The sequence below is a fragment of the Rhipicephalus microplus genome, chromosome X (assembly GCF_043290135.1).
Source record: "Rhipicephalus microplus isolate Deutch F79 chromosome X, USDA_Rmic, whole genome shotgun sequence".
Taxonomy (NCBI): Eukaryota; Metazoa; Arthropoda; class Arachnida; order Ixodida; family Ixodidae; genus Rhipicephalus; species Rhipicephalus microplus.
Genome location: NC_134710.1, coordinates 256,948,438 through 256,974,230, shown reverse-complemented (window position 1 = coordinate 256,974,230; position 25,793 = coordinate 256,948,438). Strand labels below are relative to the sequence as shown.

At 43.5% G+C, this 25,793-nt stretch overlaps 1 protein-coding gene across 2 annotated transcripts in view; it reads left to right on the top strand.

The window, feature by feature from the left end:
* Positions 1-25,482, top strand: part of mle (dosage compensation regulator mle) — a 155,662-nt gene extending 130,180 nt beyond the window's left edge. For both annotated transcript variants that reach the window (XM_037414127.2, XM_037414128.2), the window contains 4 exons: positions 4,791-4,964; positions 6,321-6,436; positions 24,030-24,242; positions 24,793-25,482. In XM_037414127.2, the coding sequence (XP_037270024.1) occupies positions 4,791-4,964; positions 6,321-6,436; positions 24,030-24,242; positions 24,793-25,174 (885 nt within the window). In that variant the 3' untranslated portion in view covers positions 25,175-25,482. The remainder of the gene's footprint in view (positions 1-4,790; positions 4,965-6,320; positions 6,437-24,029; positions 24,243-24,792) is intronic.
* The last annotated feature ends 311 nt before the right edge of the window (positions 25,483-25,793 follow it).

Below are 25,793 nucleotides of genomic sequence, written 5' to 3'. Positions count from 1 at the left end.
AATCGGCGCTGGCATGCGAAAAGGATCTGCCGTTAACCACGGTGTGTGGAATTTGGAATTCCAGAGAGAAGTTTCTCGGCAGGGCTGCTGCAACTGCGAAAAGGTGCCAGCTACGCGGTTTGGCGTTTTCGGATGTAGAGGAGGCGCTGGTGAAGTGGCTAAAAGCTGCACGGTAAAAAAATCTGCCTATCAGCGGACCCCTGCTCGTAGAGAAGGCCCTGGTTTTTGCCTCGCAGCTTAATCATGACAACTTCGTGTGCAGCAATGGCTGACTGGCCAGATTTAAGGCGAGGCACGGCATTATCATGAGGACTGCTTTGGGAGAAGGTGCTGCTGCTGACGTGGATGGCGCGAAGCAGTGGCAAAATGGTCAGCTGAAGAACATCTTGGAAGACTACGCACCTGATGACATCTTTAATATGGATGAATCGGCGCTATTCTTTAAGCTGCTACCAGACAAAACGCTCGTGTTCAAAGGCGAGACGTGCACCGGCGGCAAGCATGCAAAAAACAGAATATCAGTGGCGTTTTGCGTAAACATGACTGGAACCGACAAAACTCCGCTCCTCGTGATTGGAAAGTCGGTCAAGCCTAGATGTTTCAAAGGCGCCCGTTTGCCATCAGGGGTCATCTATCGCAGCAACACCAAAGCATGGATGACGGCAAAACTCTTTGAGGAGTACATGCTCCTCATCGATCGTCGTTTTGCGGCTAAGAACAGAAGAGTTATTATTTTAGACAACGCTTCGGCGCACGTCGCCCTGGACAACCTGACGGCTGTGAAGTTGGCGTTTCTGCCACCAAACAACAGCGATTGCCCAGCCTTTGGACTAAGGCAGAATCTGCTGCGCAGATTTCTCCTCGCCATTGAATGTGGCAAATTATTCTCCATCGACCTGATTGGCGCAATTCACCTGCTCGAATACTCGTGGCGGCAGGTTGAAGCAACGACAGTTCAAAGTTGCTTCAAGCGTGCTGGCTTCAGTGTGTGTGCGGGCGGCGCAGATGACGCCAGTGACACCATCGACCAGACTTCGGACATCGTAGACGAAGCTTGCAAAACTGCTAGCTGAAGTGCTGGAGCGGCTGGGCGTTACGGAAGGCATTTCCTTCCCCGACTTCAGAGACTCGGACAGCGATGTGCAGACTTCTCTGGACATGTCCGACGAAGCCATTGTTGTCTCGGTTGTCGAAGTGTCGCCAAATGATAGTGATGAGGACGACATGGAAAGTGACAACACGGGTGATCCAGGTCCGACAGTGGCCGAAGCTGCGCATTGCGTCAGCGTCATGCGGGTATTTGCCGAGAAGAGACGGCTGGCGGAAAAGCTGGCTCACAGCATAAGTGAGTTTGAGGCCGCTGTCGTTGCTGCTAGGCTGCCGCGTCGTCAAGTGAAGATTACAGACTTTGTCACGCGAAGTTAATAAATTACTGCACGTTTTTTGTTCTTTCATCGCACTCCCTGAAGGTTTCTTTTTTTGACAGGTAAGTGAGCGACCTGACGCTATTTCGGTTAGGCAGTACTACAGTTTAGTATGTACTTTTTCCGAGCTCCGGCCAACTACGGTTTAACGAGGTTTCACTGTATATTTTTTGGAGGGGGGGGGGGGGGACTAAAGTGTGGAGTAGGTTCAATATAAGTAAATATGGTAGTCATATCTTGTTATATTTTGTAAGACATGCTAGAGTATAGAATTGACGAAAAAAGAACTTTCGCTACAGTAATACGTGTCAATGCTTTCTAAACGCGATGTCGCTTCATATGCAGTGATCCCACACATGGGCCAACTGCGCCAAAGCGCGCCAAATCAGATTTAGAGCGCCATCCTGATAATACAGTTAAACTCCTTTATAAGAGGCATGCTCCAGGCAGCAGCTCTTGTCTTTTGTACAAGATGTTTCTTATACCCATTTGTCTCTTATATCAATGTCTCTTATAAATGGGTTCGACTATATCAATAGAAATTACGCCAAACTGCGCCGAAGTCGGATTTGGGAGCGTCTAACATCGATAATAGCCACGCCGGCGCATCAATACATGTGCACCTTCTTCTCAGGCCACCAAAAGTCACAATCGCGTACCTATTTAAATTTTCTGAATAAACTGCGGTCACGTGTGCGTCCTAAAATTCATGATGTTGTTTGGTGCCAACGCAACTCTGTTGTGCAAGTCTGCTTAACGGCGAAATGCACTTTCCGAAGGGGCTCGTGACATCTAGTCCAATCGGTAGCGTGAAACTGTGGCTGCAATTCATCGGCAGACGTTCTTCGTTCCAGGAACGCTGATAATCGTTTGAAGAGTTGCATGGCATGTAATGAAAGAATTTTCACTTATATAACTGCATGCATGCCGCCAGAATGTATGTCACATCTACGTCTGGACATCGCTATCTAGTTTTTGATGCTTTGTGTCCGCAGAAGAAACGTAAATGGTGAGATTGCGTTGACACTTTTCCTCCTAATATACGTTAACTATTGGTCATTAAACACAGAAGAGCTGTTTCATAATTCCTTCCACCAGCACATCTGCGTTTATAATTGTTGTGGCGCTAAAAGCCCCTAAAAGACCCTGCCTCTTTGAACTCGTGGTTGCTAGGGTCTGGATTGAAAATTCTCACGTGCTTTCTTTTTAAATGTCATCTATTTATAAAAGCATGCCTCGTGGTTGGAGCAGCCGCAATTTGGTTTTAATACGCGCAGCTATAGTGAGGCCATAGCTGGCGGCTCTGGTGTCAAAGGCCTTTGTAGCAGCTTTGCTCACATCCTCCTCTGGCTTTCCAGGGTCAATAGCCGAAGGTTAAAAAAGGATGAACATCATGGCATGGCATTTATTGCTTCATTTTAAAGGAAGGGGTGGAGGGGAGGCTGCTGCGTCGCTTGAAGTAGCTGGGGTGTGCTATCTCGAGGCATGATGAGACCGCCCGTGAACTTTCTGGGCTACTAACATCTGCTTCGCGTTTAGATAACTAACAGCACGAAAGCTTCGGACAAGAGTGATCCATGTCCCTTTAGTCAGTGTTATTTTAGTTACGTGATATTGGTTCGAACAGGCTACTCAACAATTGACCACATTCATACTATCAATCAGGTAACAGAGCAATGCTCAAAGTATAACCAACCACTATACATAGCCTTCATAGATTACGAGAAGGCGTTCGATTCAGTAGAAATATCAGCCGTCATGCAGACACTGCGGAATCAGGGCGTAGATGAAGTATATATAAACATTCTGGAAGAAATCTACAGGGGATCAACTGCTACCATAGTGGTTCATAAAGAAAGCAACAGAATACCAATCAAGAAGGGTGTAAAGCAGGGGGACACAATTTCCCCAATGCTATTTACCGCGTGCTTACAGGAGGTTTTCAGAAGCCTAGAATGGGAACGGTTAGGGATAAGAGTTAATGGAGAATACCTTAGTAACCTGCGCTTCGCCGATGACATTGCATTGCTGAGTAACTCAGGGGACGAATTGCAACTCATGATTACGGAATTAGACAAGGTGAGCAGAAAGGTGGGTCTTAAAATTAATCTGCAGAAAACGAAAGTAATGTACAACAACCCCGGAAAGGAGCAGCGCTTCGAGATAGGTAATAGTGCACTTGAAGTTGTAAAAGACTGTCTACTTCGGGCAGGTAATAACCGCAGAGCCGAACCAGGAGATTGAAGTAACTAGAAGAATAAGAATGGAGTGGAGCACATTCGGCAAGCACTCTCAAATTATGACAGGTAGATTGCCACTATCCCTCAAGAGGAAAGTATATAACAGCTGTATCTTGGTGGTACTTAGCTACGGAGCAGAAACCTGGAGACTTACGAAGAGGGTTCAGCTTAAATTGAGGACGACGCAGCGAGCAATGGAAAGAAAAATGGTAGGTGTAACCTTAAGAGACAAGAAGAGAGCAGGGTGGATTAGGGGACAAACGGGGGTTAAGGATATCATAGTTGAAATAAAGAAGAGGAAATGGACATGGGCCGGGCATGTAGCGCGTAGACAGGATAACCGCTGGTCATTAAGGGTAACTAACTTGATTCCCAGAGAAGGGAAGCGGGTTAGGGGGAGACAGAAGGTTAGGTGGGCAGATGAGATTAAGAAGCTTGCGGGTATAAATTGGCAGCAGCAAGCACAGGACCGGGTTAACTGGCGGAACACGGGAGAGGCCTTTGTCCTGCAGTGGACGTAGTCAGGCTTATGATGATGATGATGATGATTGGATCTAACAGATACAATTTGTTAGTTTCAATGTCCCTTTAGTCAGCGTAACTCTCACACAACGTAACTCTCACACAAAACCAGATGGAGATGTTATTTTTGTTGTAGCACAGTTCTGAACGTCTGCAGAATCTCAGAATATCATAAGAAGGAACTTCATTTTTTTTTTAAACATGGTTTTTAAGAGCTGGCGACATACCTTAGCAGAAGTGAACGGTATGCTGATGTTACTGAGTAAGGCAAACATTAACCCTTGGCTTCATCATAAGCTATGCTTCTGTACAGTGTAATAAGCCAAAGTTGTTCGGCCATTATAAATGTTCTATAAAAAGGCTGTATCTTATATAGTGATTTGTGCACACGAAATAACGGGGGTGAAGGCAAGTGATGTATACTAGTTATGATTGGAGATGCCAAGTTCAAGGACATTGGCCTGTCTGGGAAAGCAAATACATTAGAGACTGTTACAACCTAAGAGAGACTTGTTTCCATTTGCTTGGTCATCCCTTTAACATGCAGTATTTGCCTTCATTGTGGCTGTGAAAGTAAGCGACATCATTGATTTACATGCTGCAGGTTGTGGCTTTGCTGGTGCTTGGCCATTACCCCAACATTTGCTATCACAAAGAAAAGCGTAAAGTTCTCACCACTGACAATAGGTCAGCCCTCATCCACAAGACTTCAGTCAACTGCACCAACCTGCCAGCATCCAACAAGTTCCCAAGCCCATTTTTTGTCTTTGGGGAAAAGGTAAGTTTTTGGCATGTGTTTATACTTGCTAGTTAAGTAGTTCTTAGCACTAACGGCATCGTCTTAAAACCTTCGGGATTCCGGTAGTTACGATGCAACCGTAGGTGGTAGTGACGAGTACAGGGACCCGGTAGTACGCATTACGAAACGGTCTAGCTCCTGGGCAAGCAAGAATGTCGCCCTCATGACGTTTGCAGGTAGGGTGTGCGAGGAGCCAGAGGAACCACTCACTTGTAGTCAGCTTTTCAACATCTGTCTTTTATGAAACAACTTCTTGTATGCCTCTGTGATGCAATGTTCAATGGCCCCACCACGGTGGACTTGTGGCTAATGTACTCGGCTGCTGACTAGCAGGTCGCGGGATCGAATCCCGGCTGTGGCGGCTGCATTTCCGATGGAGGCGGTAATGCTGTTGGCCCGTGTGCTCAGATTTGGGTGCACGTTAAAGAACCCCATATGGTCGAAATTACTGGAGCTTTCCATTACGGCGTCTCTCATAATCATATGGTGGTTTTGAGATGTGAAACCTCACATATCAAAGTTGCTACTCAATCTAGGAGGGAACTGGTTAGAGATAGAAAAAAAAAAAAAAAGTCCAAGAACTCTGCAAATATTTTTAGTAGAAATATAGTAAGAACTTCCTGATTCAACTCATTAATTCAGGAAATAAGATAATTATATTGTCATCCTGAATAATTAACTCCTGCTTGCCTATCAGATTTTTTTAGTTGCCTGTTTATACTAGGGAAGTTAAGTTTAAGGGGGCCCTGAAACTCTTTTTAAGGTAGCCACCAAATGGCTTTGCGAAAGGAGCTCATTACCTCATGAATGAATTGGCGCAAAAATTTTTAGAATCCGTCCAGTACGGATGGAGTTACAAATATTTGTCGCCCGCCGAAACTTCTCTTTCTCCTCTGTCACAATGACAGCGCTGGAAGCTAAGTGGGGAGAGATGGCACAGGGGAAGTAGGTACGTCACTTGTGCCTTATGACCTTGAACACTTTTTCTTTTTTTTTTCTTTTGTTAATCTTTTCGGTGTGATTGCACGCTCGTGCATGGAACATGGGGTCGCAGTGACTCCCGGGTGCGCCATGCTCAAATAAACCAATGGTGTGATACACAGACTTGTGACAATATGATTTTTTAGTATAATAATCTCATTTGTTGAGAGAAGTGCGCTGCACTATATTGGGCCCACGTGTTCTCAGGAGCCTAGACTACCGATTGGCAGCATTTCCTGACCATGTTCAAAAAGTGTTTCGGGGCCCCTTTAAGTAAAAAATGGTGTCTTTCAGATTACTTCAAGGTACCTCATAAAAGGTATGTCAAAATATTATGCGCATGTTTTATTGCAGATCCGCACAAGGGCAGTGTCCTGCAAGCAGATGTCATTGATAGCACCAACTCATATCTTGTTGTTTGGGTGCAAAAGAGTGGAATTAGTGAATGGTGTGGTCCAGGTTGATGGCTGGTAAGTCTCAATTCTGTCAAGTATGTGTTTGCTTTCCAGTGTGTCAGCTTTCAATGAGTTGTCTGTGCTACAAGCGCAAGTATATACTTTCAAGTAGTTTTCCCTAAGCACTCTTCCACTATGTGCGGCTGGTTCCTAGCAGTTACATAATAGTTTTTTTTAAAAAAATGGGATACTCTAATGTTAGATAACATACATATTCTTTCAATTTGCTTTCATGTGTTTACTTTCTATAAATTTTTTGCAATGGAATTAATATAACTTGTAAAAATTTTAATATCTATAAGAAGGAAAGAAGTGCGAATTTAAGGCCTGATTTTTAGGCTGTTAGACAAAATATTGTTGAAAACTGACAGACAGTATTGTCTTTGTTAGACAACACATTGTTCAGAACTGACAGACAATATTGTCGGTTCTCATTAATATACATAATCACGTGGTTTAGTCGCATTAAAAAGTTTATTTCCCAGATTTCAACGTATTAACTCATTTGTTTCATTGTGGCAAGCAGTGACTGGACTTGGCATACGTGTTAGATGAAACTTTTTCATGTTGCCACGTGATTGAAGCCTGAAATTAAACTCAGTATGGTAGTGTACTCTGCATAAAGGTCTGCTAGAGTGAATTTCAGAAACATTTTCAGGCAGGCTGATTGGTGATGCGTAGTCGCAAACGAGTTAGTTGAACTGTGCACATTTTCCTGTGTCTTATTTGTTTGGTTTGGTTTGGTTTAGTTTTTGTGGTACATAGGCAGCTTAGGCCATCATGCAACAAACGCATGGTATGATTCTTTTAAAATGTTGGAATGCCTCGCCGAGTCCTTGCCCAGGCAAGGGCCTTGAGGATACCAACCAAGTCTTAAAAAAAACAAAAAAAAAACACCTCGATCGTTTTCTCAAAAGTGGGAAGTGTCTTCTTTGTGTCTGGTTAGGTTTGTGCAGTCTTACCAATGCACTGTGCTAGAATGAACTCTGTATTCACCACAAATGAAAAAAAAAAGTGTGTGCACACTAAGATTTTGGTGCTACTCTTCTAACAAAAAATACCACGTCATAGTCATTACAGTCATAGTGGGGCTATTGCAAGTCGTATGCCAGTACATTTGGAGGTGCACTGTTGTCACTAGTTCAACTCATGAGTTAGGACAGGTGACTGCTAAAAAACACGCAGGACAAGGAGACTACGTAAAACATTTGTTGTTGTCTGGCCAGCTGGTGTTCTCGTATTTTTATAACTCGCACAAAATAACTTGTTTTTATATTAAGCTTTCATTACAAAAGCAGTGCTGCTTTATTGTCGAAACTGTGCAAAAACTTACTGTGCCGCCATCTTGTGATAACAGTGGCATTACCAGTTAAATAATTTATGCAACTAATAACTTTATGGTGAAAAAGTGTGCAATGGCACATGTGTTCTTGCTCGCATAGAGAGGTTGCGAAACCACCACCAAGCCATGCACATCTAGTTTAAGCCGATGTCAACCTTTTGTAGCAGAGGTTAGATTATTGGAGTCGATGAGTTCATGCGGCAGTTGGAATGAAAAAGACTGCTTTTATACAGTTCTGGCCTAAGCGTTTTGTGCTCAAAAGTTTTTTTTTATCCTTGCATGGTGAACAAGCAGAAAGTGCATTGATAACTGAATACCAACACTGGTACATTGCTGTTCCCGAAGGTTGCTCTTTGCAGTAATGTCCCTCTAGCGGAATTTCTATTGAATATTAGCAGGTCTGTGAATTATTTGCTGACACATTTCTGAAATTTTGATGCATTCTGTTTACCTCTGTGAAATGGGAAACAAGTGATAAAAGTAGTATTCGGTACATCTGCGATAACCTCTGTGCTCAGTTACCAATATAGTCGGCTGTTCCAGCCACATTATGACTAGAGGATTAGTCTTCCACAGACGAGTGTGGGCATACAAAGCTTGCTTTAAGAATACTTTATAGTATGCATAACATGCAAGTATTACTTCAGTTTTTAGGTTTGATTGAGCGGGACTTGTTTGGGCAAAGCAACTCATCAGATTCATGTAAATAAGCGAGTCTTGCTAAGTTCCTGCAATATCCTGTATCAGTACTGTACTCCTTCTGGTATCTTGAAAACAAACATCGAGTTATGACCATGCATGTCGATATGAGTAGATACTCCACTGTTATGCTGGTACACTGATACATGTGCTCATAACTGCATGATGTGTAACTGATCACTGTATGGTAATGCAATGCTGCCAAACAGTTCCAACTATTTGCATAGTGACATTACTTCAAGCAGATTAAAATGAATTTGAACTGTTTTGTAGTTGGAGAAAAGTAATACAATGGACTCGTTAAATGAGAATTGAACATGCTCTGTTTAACAACAGTTCTTTTGCTAAGAGATCAGAGAAGGTGCAGATTTCAAGTATGAAAACAATCACGTAAGAGGCGGTGAAATTGCCATTTACTGAGTCTAGTGTACTTTCTGTAATTAATACAAGTTTTTTGTGTGGCAGCAGTTTTTTTCCTTAATGATTGACTGCATTAATGGAAGTGAATTGTTTTGTTTTAGTGAGGTTGACTCATTATATTACTGTTTGTTCTATCTTACACAAGAGTTTATGCTTGGCTTTAAGTTTTGGTATTAATAGAATAGTCAGAATTTATTAACAATTCTGGTGTTGCGACTGGCTTTTGCAAGCAGAGATTTGGAAGGGAGATGCCGAGGCAGCATGAAGAGACTGGAGAAAATCTGTATAGAGCTTTAATTACATTATTTACATAGTGAGCATTTCGTCACAAGAGGAACATAGTTGCAGTGGCTGATTATAAAGTCTCTTTTCCCTAGATCTGTATAAGGGGAGGGGGGAATGGCTTGAAATTTCACTGTCCAAGCACAGGTTAGGTATCCTGTGATAGGATTGGACAGCGCAATGATTTGATAACCCAACCAGCTCAATTAGCGGGACGGTTTGTCATCCCTATTGATGCTGCTGTCCCCTGGAGAATGGTGTGGCAACTGGAAGCCGTTAAGGTCGTCTCTTTGATAACTCTGAGTGTCCGACTTTATGGTGCCTCAGACCCCGGATCATGAGAGTGGCTGCAGGGGTGGCTGTCAGCTGGCAAGCAGCCTATTCGGTGCTCTTTTGTGCTCTTAGTTGCACTCCTGGATCTACAACACGATTTCTGTCTCTATAGAGTCAGGGTTCATGTGGGTTCTTGAAACCCTGGAAACCCTTGCACTTGAAAAGTTTGTTTTTAAGGCCTTGAAAGTGCTGGGATTTTCGCAAATTCTTGAATTTCCTTTGTTTTTTATTTTTATTAAGCATTGTCGCACATTTCCCTGCCTGTTATTTATGATGTCGTAAATGTAGCACGTGGCATATGCAATGTGCCCATCTTAAAAAAAAAAAAAATTGAGAACATCGACACCTTCTTCGAGAAACGAACACCGGGCATTTTAAATTTTAAATTTGATATTTTAGGTTTTATGTCCCAAAACGAAGAGATAATTTGAGAGACACCATAGTAGAAGGCTGCGGAACTTGCGAACATCTGGTGTTATTCACTGACATCGCACACTACACAGGCCTCTACCATTTCGCCTCTATCGAAATGTGACTGTCACAGCCAGGATTTAAACCCACAACCATCTGATTTGCAGCTGAACACTGTAACGACTACCCCACCGCGGCAGGCAACAGCGCATATTTGGAAGCTCGCAAAAGGCAGGAGGTGGAGGATGAGAAAAAAAAAATGTTTCATTGAGGAGGAGGTTGAAATGCTAACAGAAAATAAAATGAAACTAGAAGTCACTGTTAATGAATTAGCAGCTACATTAGACTTATGCAGGAGAGGCAGAAGCAAATAGTGACCTGACGTGCATCATCAAATCAAACGGGCTCTGGAAGTCTGTCAGCACCAAGCAGAGAGAGATAGTGGAGATTGATATGGAAATTCAGGAAAAGCAGTAAGGAGTGGCACATTAAACTGTTCCTTAGTTTTGCTTATCTTGTGTCATACTGAAAAAAGTTTGCATACTGTGTCATACTGAAAGCGATTCTCTATGTAACTTAAGAAACTATGATTGAAAGTTGTCTAGAAAGAAAATGTTATCAAAGCCATATTTATTATGTTTTCTCCGGTGATGTTACTCTTTTTCGATGAATTCTAGTTATTTCAAGCCTCCATCCTCCCTGAAGGTGTGTCAGTTGGGTTTTAATAGACAAAGGGGTCCTTGAAATATCACATACATAGCCTTGAAAATCCTTGAAAACCCTTGAATTGTTGTCCTATAAACGAGCATGAACTCTGGGAGATTCTTAGTGCTCATTTTCGTGCCCTCCACTCTCAAGAGCGGAAGCTTGGGCTAGTTTACCATCGGCATTTTACCTTCATGCTCTGTTATCATTCTTTTTAGCAGTATATATTCTTGCCACTCTGTGAAATAAAGTTAGTTGGAAGTCAGCGCTCTTTCTGTCTACCCTGTCTTTTTTCCTTTGTTCGCGCGCTGAAACATCTTGCAAATATGACTCCACTCTCATCTCCTGCTCCTCAACCCTCTCGCAGCTTTGGTGAACTATCGCGCCTGTGCAGTCTAAATGCTTTACGGACAAATCATATTTGCCTTGGCCCTAGACTGGCGGACAGCCTAACACTCTTAGGAACAGTGGGAGTTCTCTACAAAAGTATTGTACATTGGAATGGGTGACTCCAATCCATTCCAATTCTATTCCGGGGAATCGGGACTTGCTGCAATTCTATTTCTTTTAATTCTTTGAAATGCAAAAACCTAGCCCATTCCCACTCCGGGAATGACCGAGCAGTTCAATTCCATTCCTGTAATTCTTCAATGTAGGAAATACATCTTGATTGTTTTGTTGAGCTAAAGATGAATGCCCCCATAAAGCTGGTGTAAGAAGTCTGCTCCCCAGGGAGCCTTGTTCGCAGTCACAGTGAACAAGGCTCCCGTGTGGGGAGCCGAAACGTCTTTTTAAGTTTTGTGTATTTCACCTTGGTCCGCATTTTTGTTATTTTGCACTATATAGTATTTGCATAGTGAGCATGTTTGAACAAATGTGATGTTTTAATATTGTTTAAGCCTAAATGGGTTAATGCTATAATGACAGCATAGAGTATGTTTGAACGAATGTGATGTTTTGATATTGTTTAAGCTTAAATGTGTTAATGTTATAATGACAGCATCGAGTACATTTATCCTGATAAAAGTAGCGTTCAAGAAGACTGAGACTTGAACATTCCATGAACTTTGTTATTAGATACTTTTAAGTGATGAGTAATCAGCGCCCTATTGGTGCGCCAATAGGGCGCTGACTCTTGTCACATAAATAATAAAAAAAGCTGTTTTGTCGCGCGTATGAAGTGGTCGTGAATATGGAGAAAACTATTATTTACTAAAATTTCGTAACCTCTAGATCTGGTGGTATTAGCAGGAGCAGTGCATTGCCACTCACGCACCTTGTGCCTTCCCATCGAATATGAAACACTGAGCCGCACTACACGTCAGCACTCACGCTTGTCAAGCACGCTCCGCAAGCATGAGCAGGGCAAGGGGAACTTTGTGTGTTCGCCTATGTGCAGCTATGCAATGTCTTCCTTGTCGCAAAAGTTATTTACGTGTGTCAGGTACCAAACTGCTCATGAGATAAAGATCAGCTGTGCGTAGAGTGTTCTTCACTTTCGTGTGAGGGTATCAATGGAAACCAACGTGCAGGGATAATTTGTTTTTCCCTTTAGTATCTGTGGTTGTATTGCATTTGTTTCTACATCAGCTTAGGCCTCGGTGTCTCTTTTACAAATTGGCAGATTGTTCCCACTTTTACACTGCGTCATCCCTTCGCTTTGGCTAACAAAAAGTGGACCTAGAGAACACGTTGTGGCCTTCGACTTCGATAGAACACGTACTCACGCCTGTATGACTAATTTGAGCTTGATATTGCTACATAGCTGACATATCAGACATTCTGCACACGGAAGATGAAGAAGAAGAGGTCTGGTGTGTCCACTGTGCATGCTGTCCTCAATCTTGGTCAATGCTATACGCATCAGTTTAAATGCAGCTTGTAAATAGCCAATCGTTGACTAGCCAGGAGTCGACGAGCGCAACAAAGGAACCAGAGCCCAATTAACCTAAGCTGTCTGGTTCCAGAAATTTGGAGATGGTACATTTCTTCAATGAAATGGCCAAACTCTAAGAGGAAAAAGGAAAAAACAAGCTGACCGTCAAGAAGAAAAAAATGAAGCGTCACATATAAAGGCAGGCACACAAAGAACGCTGTCGGCTTGAAAAAGCATGGCAGCATGCTGAGAAAATGAAGCTTCCAAGCATCTTCGGCGTTGACTCTGAATGAAAATTTCAGTAGAACCTCATGTGTTGTGAGGTCACACTTCATATTGAAGCAGGCAGTCGAAATTTCTGGAGCATGGCATCACTTTGGCGTGCAAAGCTCAGAAACCCTAGAAAAGGAGCTTTAAACAGGCCGCATATTATCTCTACGTTACACCAATACTGGAATACACCTGTTCTGTGTGGGATCAGTTTCACAAAGTACATATTTATGCACTTGAGCGCGTTCAGTCATTCGCAGCAAGATTTGTTCGGAAAATATATGACCGATCTTAAAGCTCCCAATGTATCAAGAGAAATCTTAATTGGTAATACTTGCATGATCGAAGACACAATCTAATATTTAAACTATTTCATTCACTCTATAACAGGAAAACAGGCATTTATCCTTCAGAATGTTTCAAACCAGCACGTTATCAATCTTCTCGTCATGACCACAAGTTTACAGTACGGCCATACAACCCCAGAACTGATCTGTGTCAGCATTCTTTTTTTTCCCATAAGCTATTGCCAAATGTAATATGTTATTAGGTGATTTATTGGGCCACAAGACTGTGAATTCATTCTATGAAGCACTGTGCCCCCCCCCCCCCCCCCCCCGCAATAATGCGTTACGTGGCGCTGCGGCTAATGTTAAAAAAAAAAAAAAGAACACAAATTGTACTGTGAGATGAAAATGATTACACTGCAGCTGAAATTAATTTTTAAAAATGCATGAAAATTGCTTACAATATCCAGAAACTAATAAAGTATGGCTAGAATGTTAGTATGTAGCAATAAAGTAAAACAGCACACTGCAAGATGCTTAACATGGTGTTCCCACAATCTTTTTGTAACACCTTTGCCAATACCTTTGCATGCTTAATTTCACCAAGCTTGTGCCAAGCTTGCTGTTCAAAACTTTCATCAATGTGCTCATCAGTAGTGTCTTGCTCCTGCATAGCATTAGGCGTTCCTTCTTCTTCATCGTGATCATCATCAGGCTCTTCATCACCATAATCTATGCACAAGTTATGAAGAATACAGTAGCTGATGATAAACTTATTGAGCCTGTGAATAGTGTGTAACTCAATGTACATGAGCTGCCTGAATGGCTTCTTGAGTGTGCTGAATGCATTTTTGATAAGCACTCGCGTTGCTGAAAACTTATAATTAAACCCTTTTTCCTCCTTCGTCATAGCACCATAATCCCTGTATGGTGTCAAGAGGTATTCTCGTAGTGGATAAGCTGCGTCCCATAATACGTAGTAATGGCCCTGACATAATAAAGCAATCTTCTTTGACAGTGGCAACAAGCTGAACACATTAGAATCGTGTATTTTGTTGGAGGTGCGGCGATGGCGTAGTGGTTAGAGCATCCGCCTCGCATGCAAGAGGTCCATGGTTCAAATCCCGGTGCCGCGCAGTTCCCAATCGGATTAAAAAAAAAAAAAAATCCGCGTGTTGGTGGAACTGCATTAAGAGGCCTGGGGTGCGGCCTCAACGGTAACCACCGCCGGGAACGCAGTCCTTCACCAGAGAAGGATTGGCCACCCTGGTGCAGTATCTGGCCACTACCTCCCACATGCATACGTCAAATAACTCACGGCCCTCAGTCCCCAGCAGCTGCGAAGCAACTGACCACTGCGGCGGTCAGATCTGCAACGCAGCAGAGGGTGCTAAGAATCTCTGGATCCGGACAGGCCGCCATTGGAACCTGAACTTGGCAACGTTTAACGCTAGAACCTTATCTAGTGAGGGAAGTCTAGCTGTACTATTCGAAGAGCTAGAGGGTGTTAAATGGGATATAATAGGGCTCAGTGAGGTTAGGAGGACAGATGAGGCCTATACGGTGCTACAGAATGGGCACGTCCTTTGCTATCGGGGCTTGGCAGACAGAAGAGAACTGGGAGTGGGGTTCCTAATTCACAGAAACATAGCTGGCAACATAGAGGAATATTATAGCATTAATGAAAGGGTGGTAGGTATTGTAATTAAACTGAATAAAAGATACAAGGTGAAGGTAGTACAGGCTTACGCGCCTACATCCAGCCATAATGACGCTTCCGTTGAAAGCTTCTATGAAGATGTGGAATCGGCAATGAGTAAGGTAAAAACACAGTATACTATAGTGATGGGCGACTTTAATGCAAAGGTAGGGAAGAAGCAGGCTGGAGACCAGGCAGTAGGAGATTATGGCATCGGCACTAGAAACGCCAGAGGAGAGCTACTAGTAGAATTCGCAGAACGCAATAATTTGCGGATTTTGAATACCTTCTACGGAAAACGAGAAAACCGCAAGTGGACATGGAGGAGCCCTAATGGCGAAAATAAGAACGAAATAGACTTTATAATGACTGCACACCCAGGAATCGTGCAGGATGTGGAAGTGGTTGGCAAGGTACGATGCAGTGACCATAGAATGGTACGGTCTTGAATTCGCCTAGACTTGAAGAAGGAACGACAGAAACTGATACGCAAGAAGCCAATCAATGAGCTAGCACTGAGAGGGAAAGTACAGGAATTCAGAGTGTCGCTGCAGAACAGGTACTCGGCTCTTAGTGAGGAAACCAACCTTAGCGTAAATACAATGAATGATAATCTGACGAGTATCATTACGGAGTGTGCAGTGGAAGTTGGAGGCAGGGTAGTTAGACAGGACACTGGCAAGCTTTCCCAGGAAACGAAGAACCTCATTAAGAAGCGTCAAACCATGAAAAAGTCAAGTACAACAGACGAAATAGAACTGGCAGAGCTTTCGAAGTTGAATAATAGACTTAAAGTATGCGATGTAAGAAGGTATAACATGGAGAGAATTGAACACGCTCTGAAAAACGGAGGAAGGTTCAAAGCAGTGAAGAGGAAACTTGGGATAGGCAAAAGTAGGATGTATGCACTAAGGGACAAAGAAGGCAAAATAACTACCAATATGGATAGGATAGTTAAAATAGCGGAGGAGTTTTACAGAGATCTGTACAGTAGCCGAGACAACCACGAGCTTAATACTATAAGAACTAGCAGTAACCCAGACGACATTCCACCAGTAATGATAGAAGTCAGAAAAGCTTTGGAGAGCATGCAAAGAGGCAAAGCTGCTGGTGAGGATCGGGTAACATCAGATCTGCTGAAAGATGGAGGACAGACTGTGTTAGAAAAACTAGCCACCCTGTTTACGAGGTGTCTTCTGACGGGAAGGGTACCAGAGTCTTGGAAGAACGCTAACATCATCTTAATACATAAGAAAGGAGATGACAAGGACTTGAAGAATTACAGGCCGATCAGCTTGCTCTCTATAGTATACAAGCTATTTACAAAGGTAATTGCTAAGAGAGTAAAGAAAATATTAGAGTTAATCAACCAAAGGAACAAGCAGGATTTTGAACAGGGTACTTAACAATCAACCACATTCATACTATCAATCAGGTAATAGAGAAATGCTCAGAGTATAACCAACCACTATACTTAGCCTTCATAGATTACGAGAAGGCGTTTGATTCAGTAGAAATATCAGCCGTCATGCAGACACTGCGGAATCAGGGCATAGATGAAGTATATATAAACATTCTGGAAGAAATCTACAGGGGATCAACTGCTACCATAGTGCTTGATAAAGAAAGCAACAGAATACCAATCAAGAAGGATGTAAGACAGGGGGACACAATCTCCCCAATGCTATTTACCGCGTGCTTACAGGAGGTTTTCAGAAGCCTAGAATGGGAACAGTTAGGGATAAGAGTTAATGGAGAATACCTTAGTAACCTGTGCTTCGCCGATGACATTGCATTGCTGAGTAACTCAGGGGACGAATTGCAACTCATGATTACGGAGTTACACAGGGAGAGCAGAAAGGTGGGTCTTAAAATTAATCTGCAGAAAACAAAAGTAATGTACAACAACCTCGGAAAGGAACAGCGCTTCGAGATAGGTAATAGTGCACTTGAAGTTGTAAAAGACTATGTCTACTTAGGGCAGGTAATAACCGCAGAGCCTAACTACGAGATTGAAGTAACTAGAAGATAAAGAATGGGGTGGAGCACATTCGGCAAGCACTCTCAAATTATGACAGGTAGATTGCCATTATCCCTTAAGAGGAAGGTATATAACAGCTGTATCTTGCCGGTACTTAGCTATGAAGCAGAAACCTGGAGACTCACAAAGAGGGTTCAGCTTAAACTGATGACGACGCAGCGAGCAATGGAAAGAAAAATGGTAGGTGTAACCTTGAGAGACAAGAAGAGAGCGGAGTGGATTAGGGGACAAACGGGGGTTAAGGATATCATAGTTGAAATAAAGAGGAGGAAATGGACATGGGCCGGGCATGTAGCACGTGGACAGGATAACCGCTGGTCATTAATAATTAACTGGATTCTCAGAGAAGGAAAGCGGATTAGGGGGAGACAGAAGGTTAGGTGGGCGGATGAAATTAAGAAGTTTGCGGGTATAAATTGGCAGCAGCAAGCACAGGACCGGGTTAACTGGCGGAACATGGGAGAGGCCTTTGTCCTGCAGTGGACGTAGCCAGGCTGATGATGATGATGATGATGATTTTTTTGGAGGCTCCAATGAATGCATCAAGGAAGCATCTCTTGTGGTCACATACGGCTTGCAGGTTAGCGCAAGGTGGTGTCTGCAGCAGTACGTAGAGGCAACTTTTTTGGCTGGGCACTGTATCCTCGGGTACGAACCATCCATGCAACCGATGACAGCAGGCATTCCAGACACCTGCAAGCAAGCCGTACCCTTTCACTGAGTGATTTCATCTATGTCTAAGCAAAAAATGAGCATTTGCAAGAAGCTTTACCAGGAAATGCTAGGGCTCCAACCTAGTACCTCCGTCATGGAACAGCACAATATATTTGAGATCAAAAATGAAAACCAAAGTCATCATTTCCACAAGCGGTGAAGGTAACTTGTATAGCTGTCCATAATATATATTAAAATTTTCCTGGCCACATCTCTTTTTGCAATAATAAGGTGGGAGAGAAAACAAAACAAAACCTGAGTATGCTTTCTCCTTTACCCCAGTGAAGGACATTATGAGAATCCTGTTGGTTTGACGAGACCCATTACATATCATAAGGTACATCTGAACAGGAATGACAAAGCATGCAGCACCATTCATGTGAAAGATATTTGTTGCGATTGCAGTACAGACATATTTTAGATGTTTCAACCACTACTGGCAGAAACTAGGCAATATAATCACGACCTATTATGTTTTCGTGAAGGCTCAGCACAGGGTACTATTGAGCTTGAAATAACACACAATAAATATGCATTCATGTTGCAATATCGATCAACAAAGCCTGGCTGTTCGAATTTCGTTGGTTCTGATCATAAATAAAATCAACACAAACCTTTTCGAAATTGCCGGCGAGGTTCTCCAGGTCTGCGGGAAACTTCATTAGGGGGGGGGGGGGGGAGTGATTTTAAAAGAAGAGAAGATAAAAGTGAGCTCCGTAACTGTCTCTCAGGGGGAGGACACCTCAATAGTAGCTCACTAGGGATGGGGGGTAGAGAAGGGATTAAAAGGATAGAATTAAAAGGTAGAGGTAGAGAGAGAGAAAGGAGAGAGCGAGGTGCAGGGACAATGAACGACGGAAGTAAGGAGAAGACAGGAAAGATGGACACGGTTGCAGGAGTCCGAGGGCGGGGCACCACTGGCGAGAGCTCTTTTTGGCGTCAGGAGATGGCGTAGGTCAAGTCCAGTTAGCCAGAGCTACGCTGTCATTGATGATCGGCGTCACGAGTTGGCATAGGGCCAGCCCAGTCGGCCAGAGCTACGCTGACGTTGGAGATAGCGAGGGCACAACCGGTCGGCACGAAATCCAGTGAACGAGCCCCCACTTTATAACCGATGGTCCCAGCGTCAAGAGGAACTCTGCTACTCTCTGAAGGACTCGGTGAATGGAGCTTTCTGACAAGTCGAAACGGCTTGCTAAGTCTCGCATACAGGTTTTGTTGGCCACGTACCTGCGCAGCGAGATGACACGTACGAGGAAAAAAAAAAAAGCTTCAGATCACAGTGCACTGTAAGCAGCGACCTTATGCAGGCATCGCACAATAAAAAGAAAGGGGGTGGGTGGAGGGTGTAACTAACCAGATAGATGCCAAGACATGATTTTCTGCAAATTTCACTGGAACTCCTCCATGTGTAGTCAAAGGGCACATTGACGAGGCAGCAAACTCTGTGATCAACTTTTCGGCCTCAGGCCGAGCCAGTCGAAAGTGCCTTGGGAAATGCAAAAAAAAAAAAAAAAAAAAAAACGAAATCTCCACCTCCTGAAACAAGTGTAGGAAGCTTTCTCTTTTTTTTTTCACTTCATGGTCCTACTACTGCTGAACGACGTCCTCGAGGAAATGCACGGCTGTAGGCCTCTTCGCGGGAACGCGTAATATCTTGTCGAATTACCGCTCGTATGCACAAGCTTCAGCGCCGCTATCACTCTCACTAGTGTTGGAACTCGAGCTTTTTGACTCTGAGCTGTCGCTGTCGAGAAGCAGAAGCAATGCTGCACGCTTAGCTGGGGTAGCCAGGCCAGCTGCGCCATCCATGTTTTCGGCCATTGCAATCACAACTCGCGAGTGACCGGAAGCGCCGTCGCACCCCCAAGCAGGCAATGCGGTTTGTGGAGGTCTAGTCCACTCCACTGATTTTGGCGTTGCAGGTTTTCCTGCTCCAAGGAGTGACTCCTGCTCTGAATTCACTCCAACTTTCTCATTGGAACTCTTGACTCCCGCCCTCCCTCTGCCATTGGAAGAAACTTGCTCCAAAAGTAGCAGAAAAAGTTGCTCCGACTCTGCCATTGGAATTCAACATAATGTGCGTCCGAGCAAAAGAAGTCAAGGATGGAGAGACAGCGGGTGGCTGGGGCGCTGCCTAGCAGGAAAAAATGGCAAGGTGTAAAGGGAGGGGGATGCTGCAGCTGTAGTTCCGCTCGAATGCCGTTACGCGAAGAATAGAGACAAACTTCGGAGCGACACCATCGATATAAAGACATAGTTGTGGTAGGCGCGTTGCTTATAGATACCATGCTTGTAATCAGCTTAGTGATTTTAAAAATGCTGCTTTGTTGTTAAATTCGAGGCTCTGATTTACTAATATTTAAAGTTTAAAAAACAGGACATAGACAAAAATGTGTTCTATTTTCGGAAAAAGACTTAATTCAATTCTCTTTTCATTTCCAGGAAAAATGTGCTTGATGCCATTCCCATTCCAGTCCTTCAAGCATTGCCCCATTTCATTCAGAGTCGCGAAAATGTGGAATGATTCTGGAATCATTTTAATTCCGGAGTGGCAACTCAACACTGGTACCCTCCACTCAGTTCTTCAGCACCATCTCTTTCAACTTGGTCTGGTGGTGTTGCCTAGTGGGTTGAAATATCCTAGGACACTGCATGCAAGATCCACTGCTGTGATACACTCACTTGAACCTAGCTCACATGTCTGGGAGCGATCCACTACTACTCTAGCTCGACCCTGTACAACTTAAGTACACACTGTCGACCTAGTGCGTTGAAATATCCTTTGACATCGCATGCAAGATGAACCATAGGGACACAGTCAACAAAGCTCACAACTGCGCTGTTTATTCTACACGATACTTTTGTTGAAGTCTACTGGCTTAACGCTGGTGTTTTTGCACAGCTGGTGAAGATATTCTTGAACATCATATGCAGGATTCACTGTCCCGACAATCTCACTTGATTTCTGTGTTAAATTTTTCACAACTGTTTTACCTGTTTCGCAAGCATTCCACTGGCACAGCACCTCGCCGCATTCTTCTCTAGCCTGCAGCGGAATCTTCTTTTAGCGCAACATCTTTCGCAGCTGATACCTTCGGTTCCCTCATAAACACACTGCTCGCACATCTGCTAGCCTTCTCTATGACTGAATTGTACTGCACTCGACTAGTATTCCTGGCATTTCTTATGTGCTATGTCTACAAACTGACCCCTCCACTGCTTGGCATCTCACTCATGTTCCAGTCTTTCACACTCACATTCCACTCTGTCACACTCTGTCAATACTTTCATCCTCGTGCTGTATTCTTCATACCTTTTTACTTCCTCTATTTTCTCTTCTCTCTTTTCCTTCCTCTCTTCCTATTCACTGAAGAATATATTCACGAACTATGGAATATCCTCCTTGTTGCTACTGCTTTGAATGCTTACTTTGTAGCATTGCGTCGTCTACTCCTATGTTGAGCTCCCCACACAAAAATAACAGTCCATCTTCTTTAATTTCATCACGTCCATGCCAACTACTTTGCTGTGGCTCATCTCTGACAAAACACAAACCCACCAGCGTTTCACTTCTGGATCTAGAGATATTGGAGCCTGGAAAATTCCACAGCAGAGGCCAAAAGCTTATTCACACAAGATGCACCACATGGCCAACATCCCTCTCTACTTTTTGCCCAATTCTCCATCACTCTTCTACTGACTCGAACACCCCCCCGGATTCGCTCGGAGGATTTCAAGTTGGACGGACGTGCCCTCGTGATCTCGGACACCAGCGTAGCTCCCGCCGACTGGTTCGCCCTCCGCAGTCTCCTGACGTCGTGCAGCTCTCGCATTGTGGTGCCCCGCCCTTGGACTGCTTCGACCGGATCCCCACTTTCCTATCCTTCTATTTTCCGTCGCTTGCCTCTATATTTCTTCATCTATTTCCTTCTATTTATTTTATCCCTCCTTACCCCCACCCCTATAAGGCACTGCGCCGTGTCGCCCTTGAGGCAGACAGAAATTAGGTGCCATTTTCCTCTTCCTTCTAACCACAAACACCACCACCACCACACCCCCCCCCCCTTAAAAAAAAAGAGAAAAACCTTGGAACGTTGTGCTCCTATCAAATAGTCTGAGGTACCCTGCTAATCCTTGCTTACTCAGATCATCACAGAATGCTGCTCTGCACTGAGATAGCAATCACAGTTTTTAGGCTGTTGCTAGTGGTAACTTTGAATAGATCTAGGCTAAAGACTTGATACACCTCAAGCACTAAGCCAGGCACTCACCGCATACTGCGTAGTCGTGGCACGTTGCGTAGATCCTGCCGAAGTGTACGGTCCAGGGCAGTCAGCTGACCTATGTCACTTGTCAATCCCTCTCATTCCACCGTCTGCCATAAAGTTGTTGCGACTGTCTTTAGCAGGCATCGGAGACTAGTGAGGAAAATGCCGAGTCAGGATAAAGAGGCTGAAGGGAAACTACAGAGGCTTAATTACAACATTATTTACTCGGTGAGCATTTTGCTACGCGGTCGCCCCGCCGCGGTGGTCTATTGGCTAAGGTACTCGGCTGCTGACCCGCAGGGCGCGGGTTCGAATCCCGGCTGCGGCGGCTGCATTTCCGATGGAGGCGGAAATGTTGTAGGCCCGTGTGCTCAGATTTGGGTGCACGTTAAAGAACCCCAGGTGGTCTAAATTTCCGGAGCCCTCCGTTACGGCGTCTCTCATAATCATATAGGGGTTTTGGGACGTTAAACCCCACATATCAATCAAATCATTTTGCTACGCGGTGAACATGTCATGATACATGATGAAGATTTCGCTATGTCATGATTGTGAAATGGCCCCACAGAGGTTGATTATGCATCTTGACAATGAAGGCTTCCTGTGTGCGACCATAACCTTCTGTGGGCTGTTGTTAACATGAGTGATCCCCGAAAATGCACTGCCAAGGCTGTGATGTCCGTTTTGGTGCTCTCGTGCAACAGCCCAGAAAGAAGGGCATCCTTCCCTTTGTTGAAATATTTGTAAATGGGTGAACCGCTCCAAATTACACTGTCCAATCAAGGACACAAACCACTTTCACCGCCCACACTCACTCAGGTCCTTGACTGGGGCATGGCCACCACACTATGCACCTGTGGCACCAACGTGGTTCTTCCTTGGCATGTGAAGGCTGCAAGGTGATGGGTCACACACTCGAACAACTAGCCCCATTCAAAAGGTCACCGCCCTGAAATACTTCACCGCTCGATTCACGGGATGGGTTGCTGTTGTCTCGTGGTTTGGGGTGATAAAAGTATTGTGGTTTTGAGGTGTGAACCCATGGTATTATTATTATTATTATTATTATTATTATTATTATTATTATTATTATTATGACAACTTGGGATGACAGCATATGCGAGGAGTGTGACAGCCAACAAACACTCGTGACTTAAGTGGCTGTTGGTTGCATGGTTTAAAACGAAGTTGATGTGAATAATTCTTGAGGCTGTGTTTTGTGCTCAGTTGCATGACATGCACTTAAAAGTTGATTTCAAGCATGTTGGGGGCTGCTTTTTTCATTGATCTTTTGTAGCTGATGTGTGTGTGCCCTCACAAATTCATTTCACACTTGTGGTAACCAGTCATAAACCAGCAGCCTCATGCTTCTGCTTAGAAAGAACAATTTTAGCACTTCATCACAACACCTAGCCCAATTCGCACTGAAAGCAGTTTGCCTCAGTGGACCATTGGTTTTAGTGATCAGCTGCTGGCCCAAAGGTCACAGGTTTGATCTTGGCTACGGTGATTGCATTTTAGTGGAGGCACAATGGCACAGGCTGTCTCCAAATTGCAGTGCACATTTAAGAACATCAGGTGGTCGACATTTTCATAGCCCTCCATTACGGCATCCCTCATAATCGTATTGTGGCTTTAGGACGTAAAGCCCGTATATTTTATTATTGTAATGAAACCACAATCCTCATCAGCATAGTTGTATTCAATTGCAGAAAAATATACATTGGCAACTTGTGCTTTTATTACTCAAACAGTGCTTCATTTCATCGGGGGAAGCCTCATTGTATTGAACATATGAAGTGTATTGCGACAAAGTTTAATCCTAGGTGGCCTTAGGTTGCCTAAATAAAGAAAATTAGATCTGTCCAAAGTAAAATTGAGAATAGTAAGTTAGTTTAATTATCTGGAATAATACAGATATGCATAAACATATAGGTAGATAGAGGTGCAAATGTATGGATTGTTAAACATGATGCTACTGTTCTAGTTAGGCAATTCAAATATTTGCTCAGGAAAATGTACAGAATGTTATTGTTCTAATGGGAAGTTTAACTACTCCAGAAGCTGTAGAGAAGTGGCTTTGATCAATCACTGCACCGCAACCATTTTTCCGGACAAATGCATGTATTTTTTGTATTCTGTAAGAGAAATATAAATGGTTTCCTGCAGTATGTATGTGTGTGTGAGAAAACTGCTTGAGGTGCATTCCATTTATTTTCTAATGTGTCTGTTTTTCTTTTCTTTTTTTTGTGCTGAAGGATTAATCTAAAGATGGATCCTCAGGTTGCTGCCAATATAGTCGCTCTGCAAGTGGCTGTGGACAATGTCATTAATGATATCACCAATGACCCTGGGATTCTGACAGAACTTCCAGATGGATTGGCAAGGATAATCAGTACGATCAAGAGTATTTGTCGCTTTGGCTCTATTGAGACTTCCAAAAAGTCGGAAGATTTCACTGAGTCACTTGGGTAAGCTCACATTGAAATTGTTTCTTTTATGGATGATCAGGTAGAAAAGTTAAATGTTAAAACTAAAATTTCATCCTGATATAAGTGCACTCATTAACATTTTGCCTTTACTGGTGCACTGTTCTTGTTTGAAGTTCACAGTAAGATCTAATTTTATTATCCTAATTGTTTATTTTAAGTAATACTTTATACCATTACTTGCCTGGTTATTAAATATGAAAAGTGGGCATTTATAGGGGAGCTAGCTGTCGGCTGGACAGCATTTTCACAAATTTGTTTGTTAGTCTGCCAGCAGCTGCATAAAACAACTGTTCAGTCAGCTGCATGCTCTCTAGTAGCAGGGGGCACATGGAAACTCTTCTCAGACTACAAAAGGCATGTGCTTTATTATTTAAATATAGTTGTCTGCAGTTACTGCTATGTTTCACTTCTTAGAAAAAGTGTTGCCCTTGGCTCTTGTATAACCTTTAGCTCTTAGTTGTCATAGTTAGTTGTTATATAACTGGGCTTTATCTTTCTTTCCTTCTTACCCCCTGTTTTTTTTCTACAGTGTAAGTACACAACCGGCCAGGAAGATGCCACGATTGAGCAGCATTGGTGGAGGACAGAGTCAAGGAGCAGACTACTCTAGTGATTCCAGAGGTGGCTTCAGAGGAGGTTTTCGTGGTGGATTTCGAGGTGGTTATGGAGCTGAAAACAGAGGGCACTCGGGATATGGAGGCAGCTACAACCGTGGGCGTGGCTATGGTTATGGCAATGGGGGTGGCTATGGCTACGGGAGCTATGGCAATCATGAGAGTGGAAGTCGTGGTGGCTTTGGCAGCAGAGGCATCTATCGGCCTAGAGGATTTGATGGCGGATTGCAAGAATCCTCCGGTTGGGGTGGCGGACGAGGACGGGGAGGTTTTCGTGGAGGGTGGGGAGGCTACTAAAGCATACCCGAGTTTTTCTGTGCATTAGTTTTTATAAGGGTGCATCCTTTATAATCATGTTCATTTTCTTAAAGTATTGTAGGCACTTTGTATTCATCTGGTGTCATTGCATATATTCACTAAAATCAAGAAAACCTTTGTGCACATATGAAACCTCAAATAAAGCTACCATTTCCTTCGAGTCCTGATTTAATGAAATCCAATCAAATTCACTCTCAAGCCACATTACCATGGTGAAACCTCGTTAATAAGTGCTCACTTTAAATGTACCAATTGTTGACAGGCGAATAAAAAAAATGTCAAACTAATAGTGTAAAGCCTGTTGTATACGTTGACCGCTTCAGTCATTGTGTCTAGTCTGCAGCGCTATTCCTTATCTAGGCGTGCCCCCAGCGGAAATGCGTGCCGAATTTAAAGACCTATGTCACACTCATGGTAATGACACTAGTATTATTACGTCTGGAAACGAGCTCCGCTCTACAGAAATTATGTTTGACTTCGTGAAGCGAGAAGGATGATTAAAGCTGCCAAGAGAGAGCTAGTCAACTGTGTGTATATATATAATATGGGTTATAACACAATGAAAGTGCTGTCAACAATGATACATATATTAAAGATG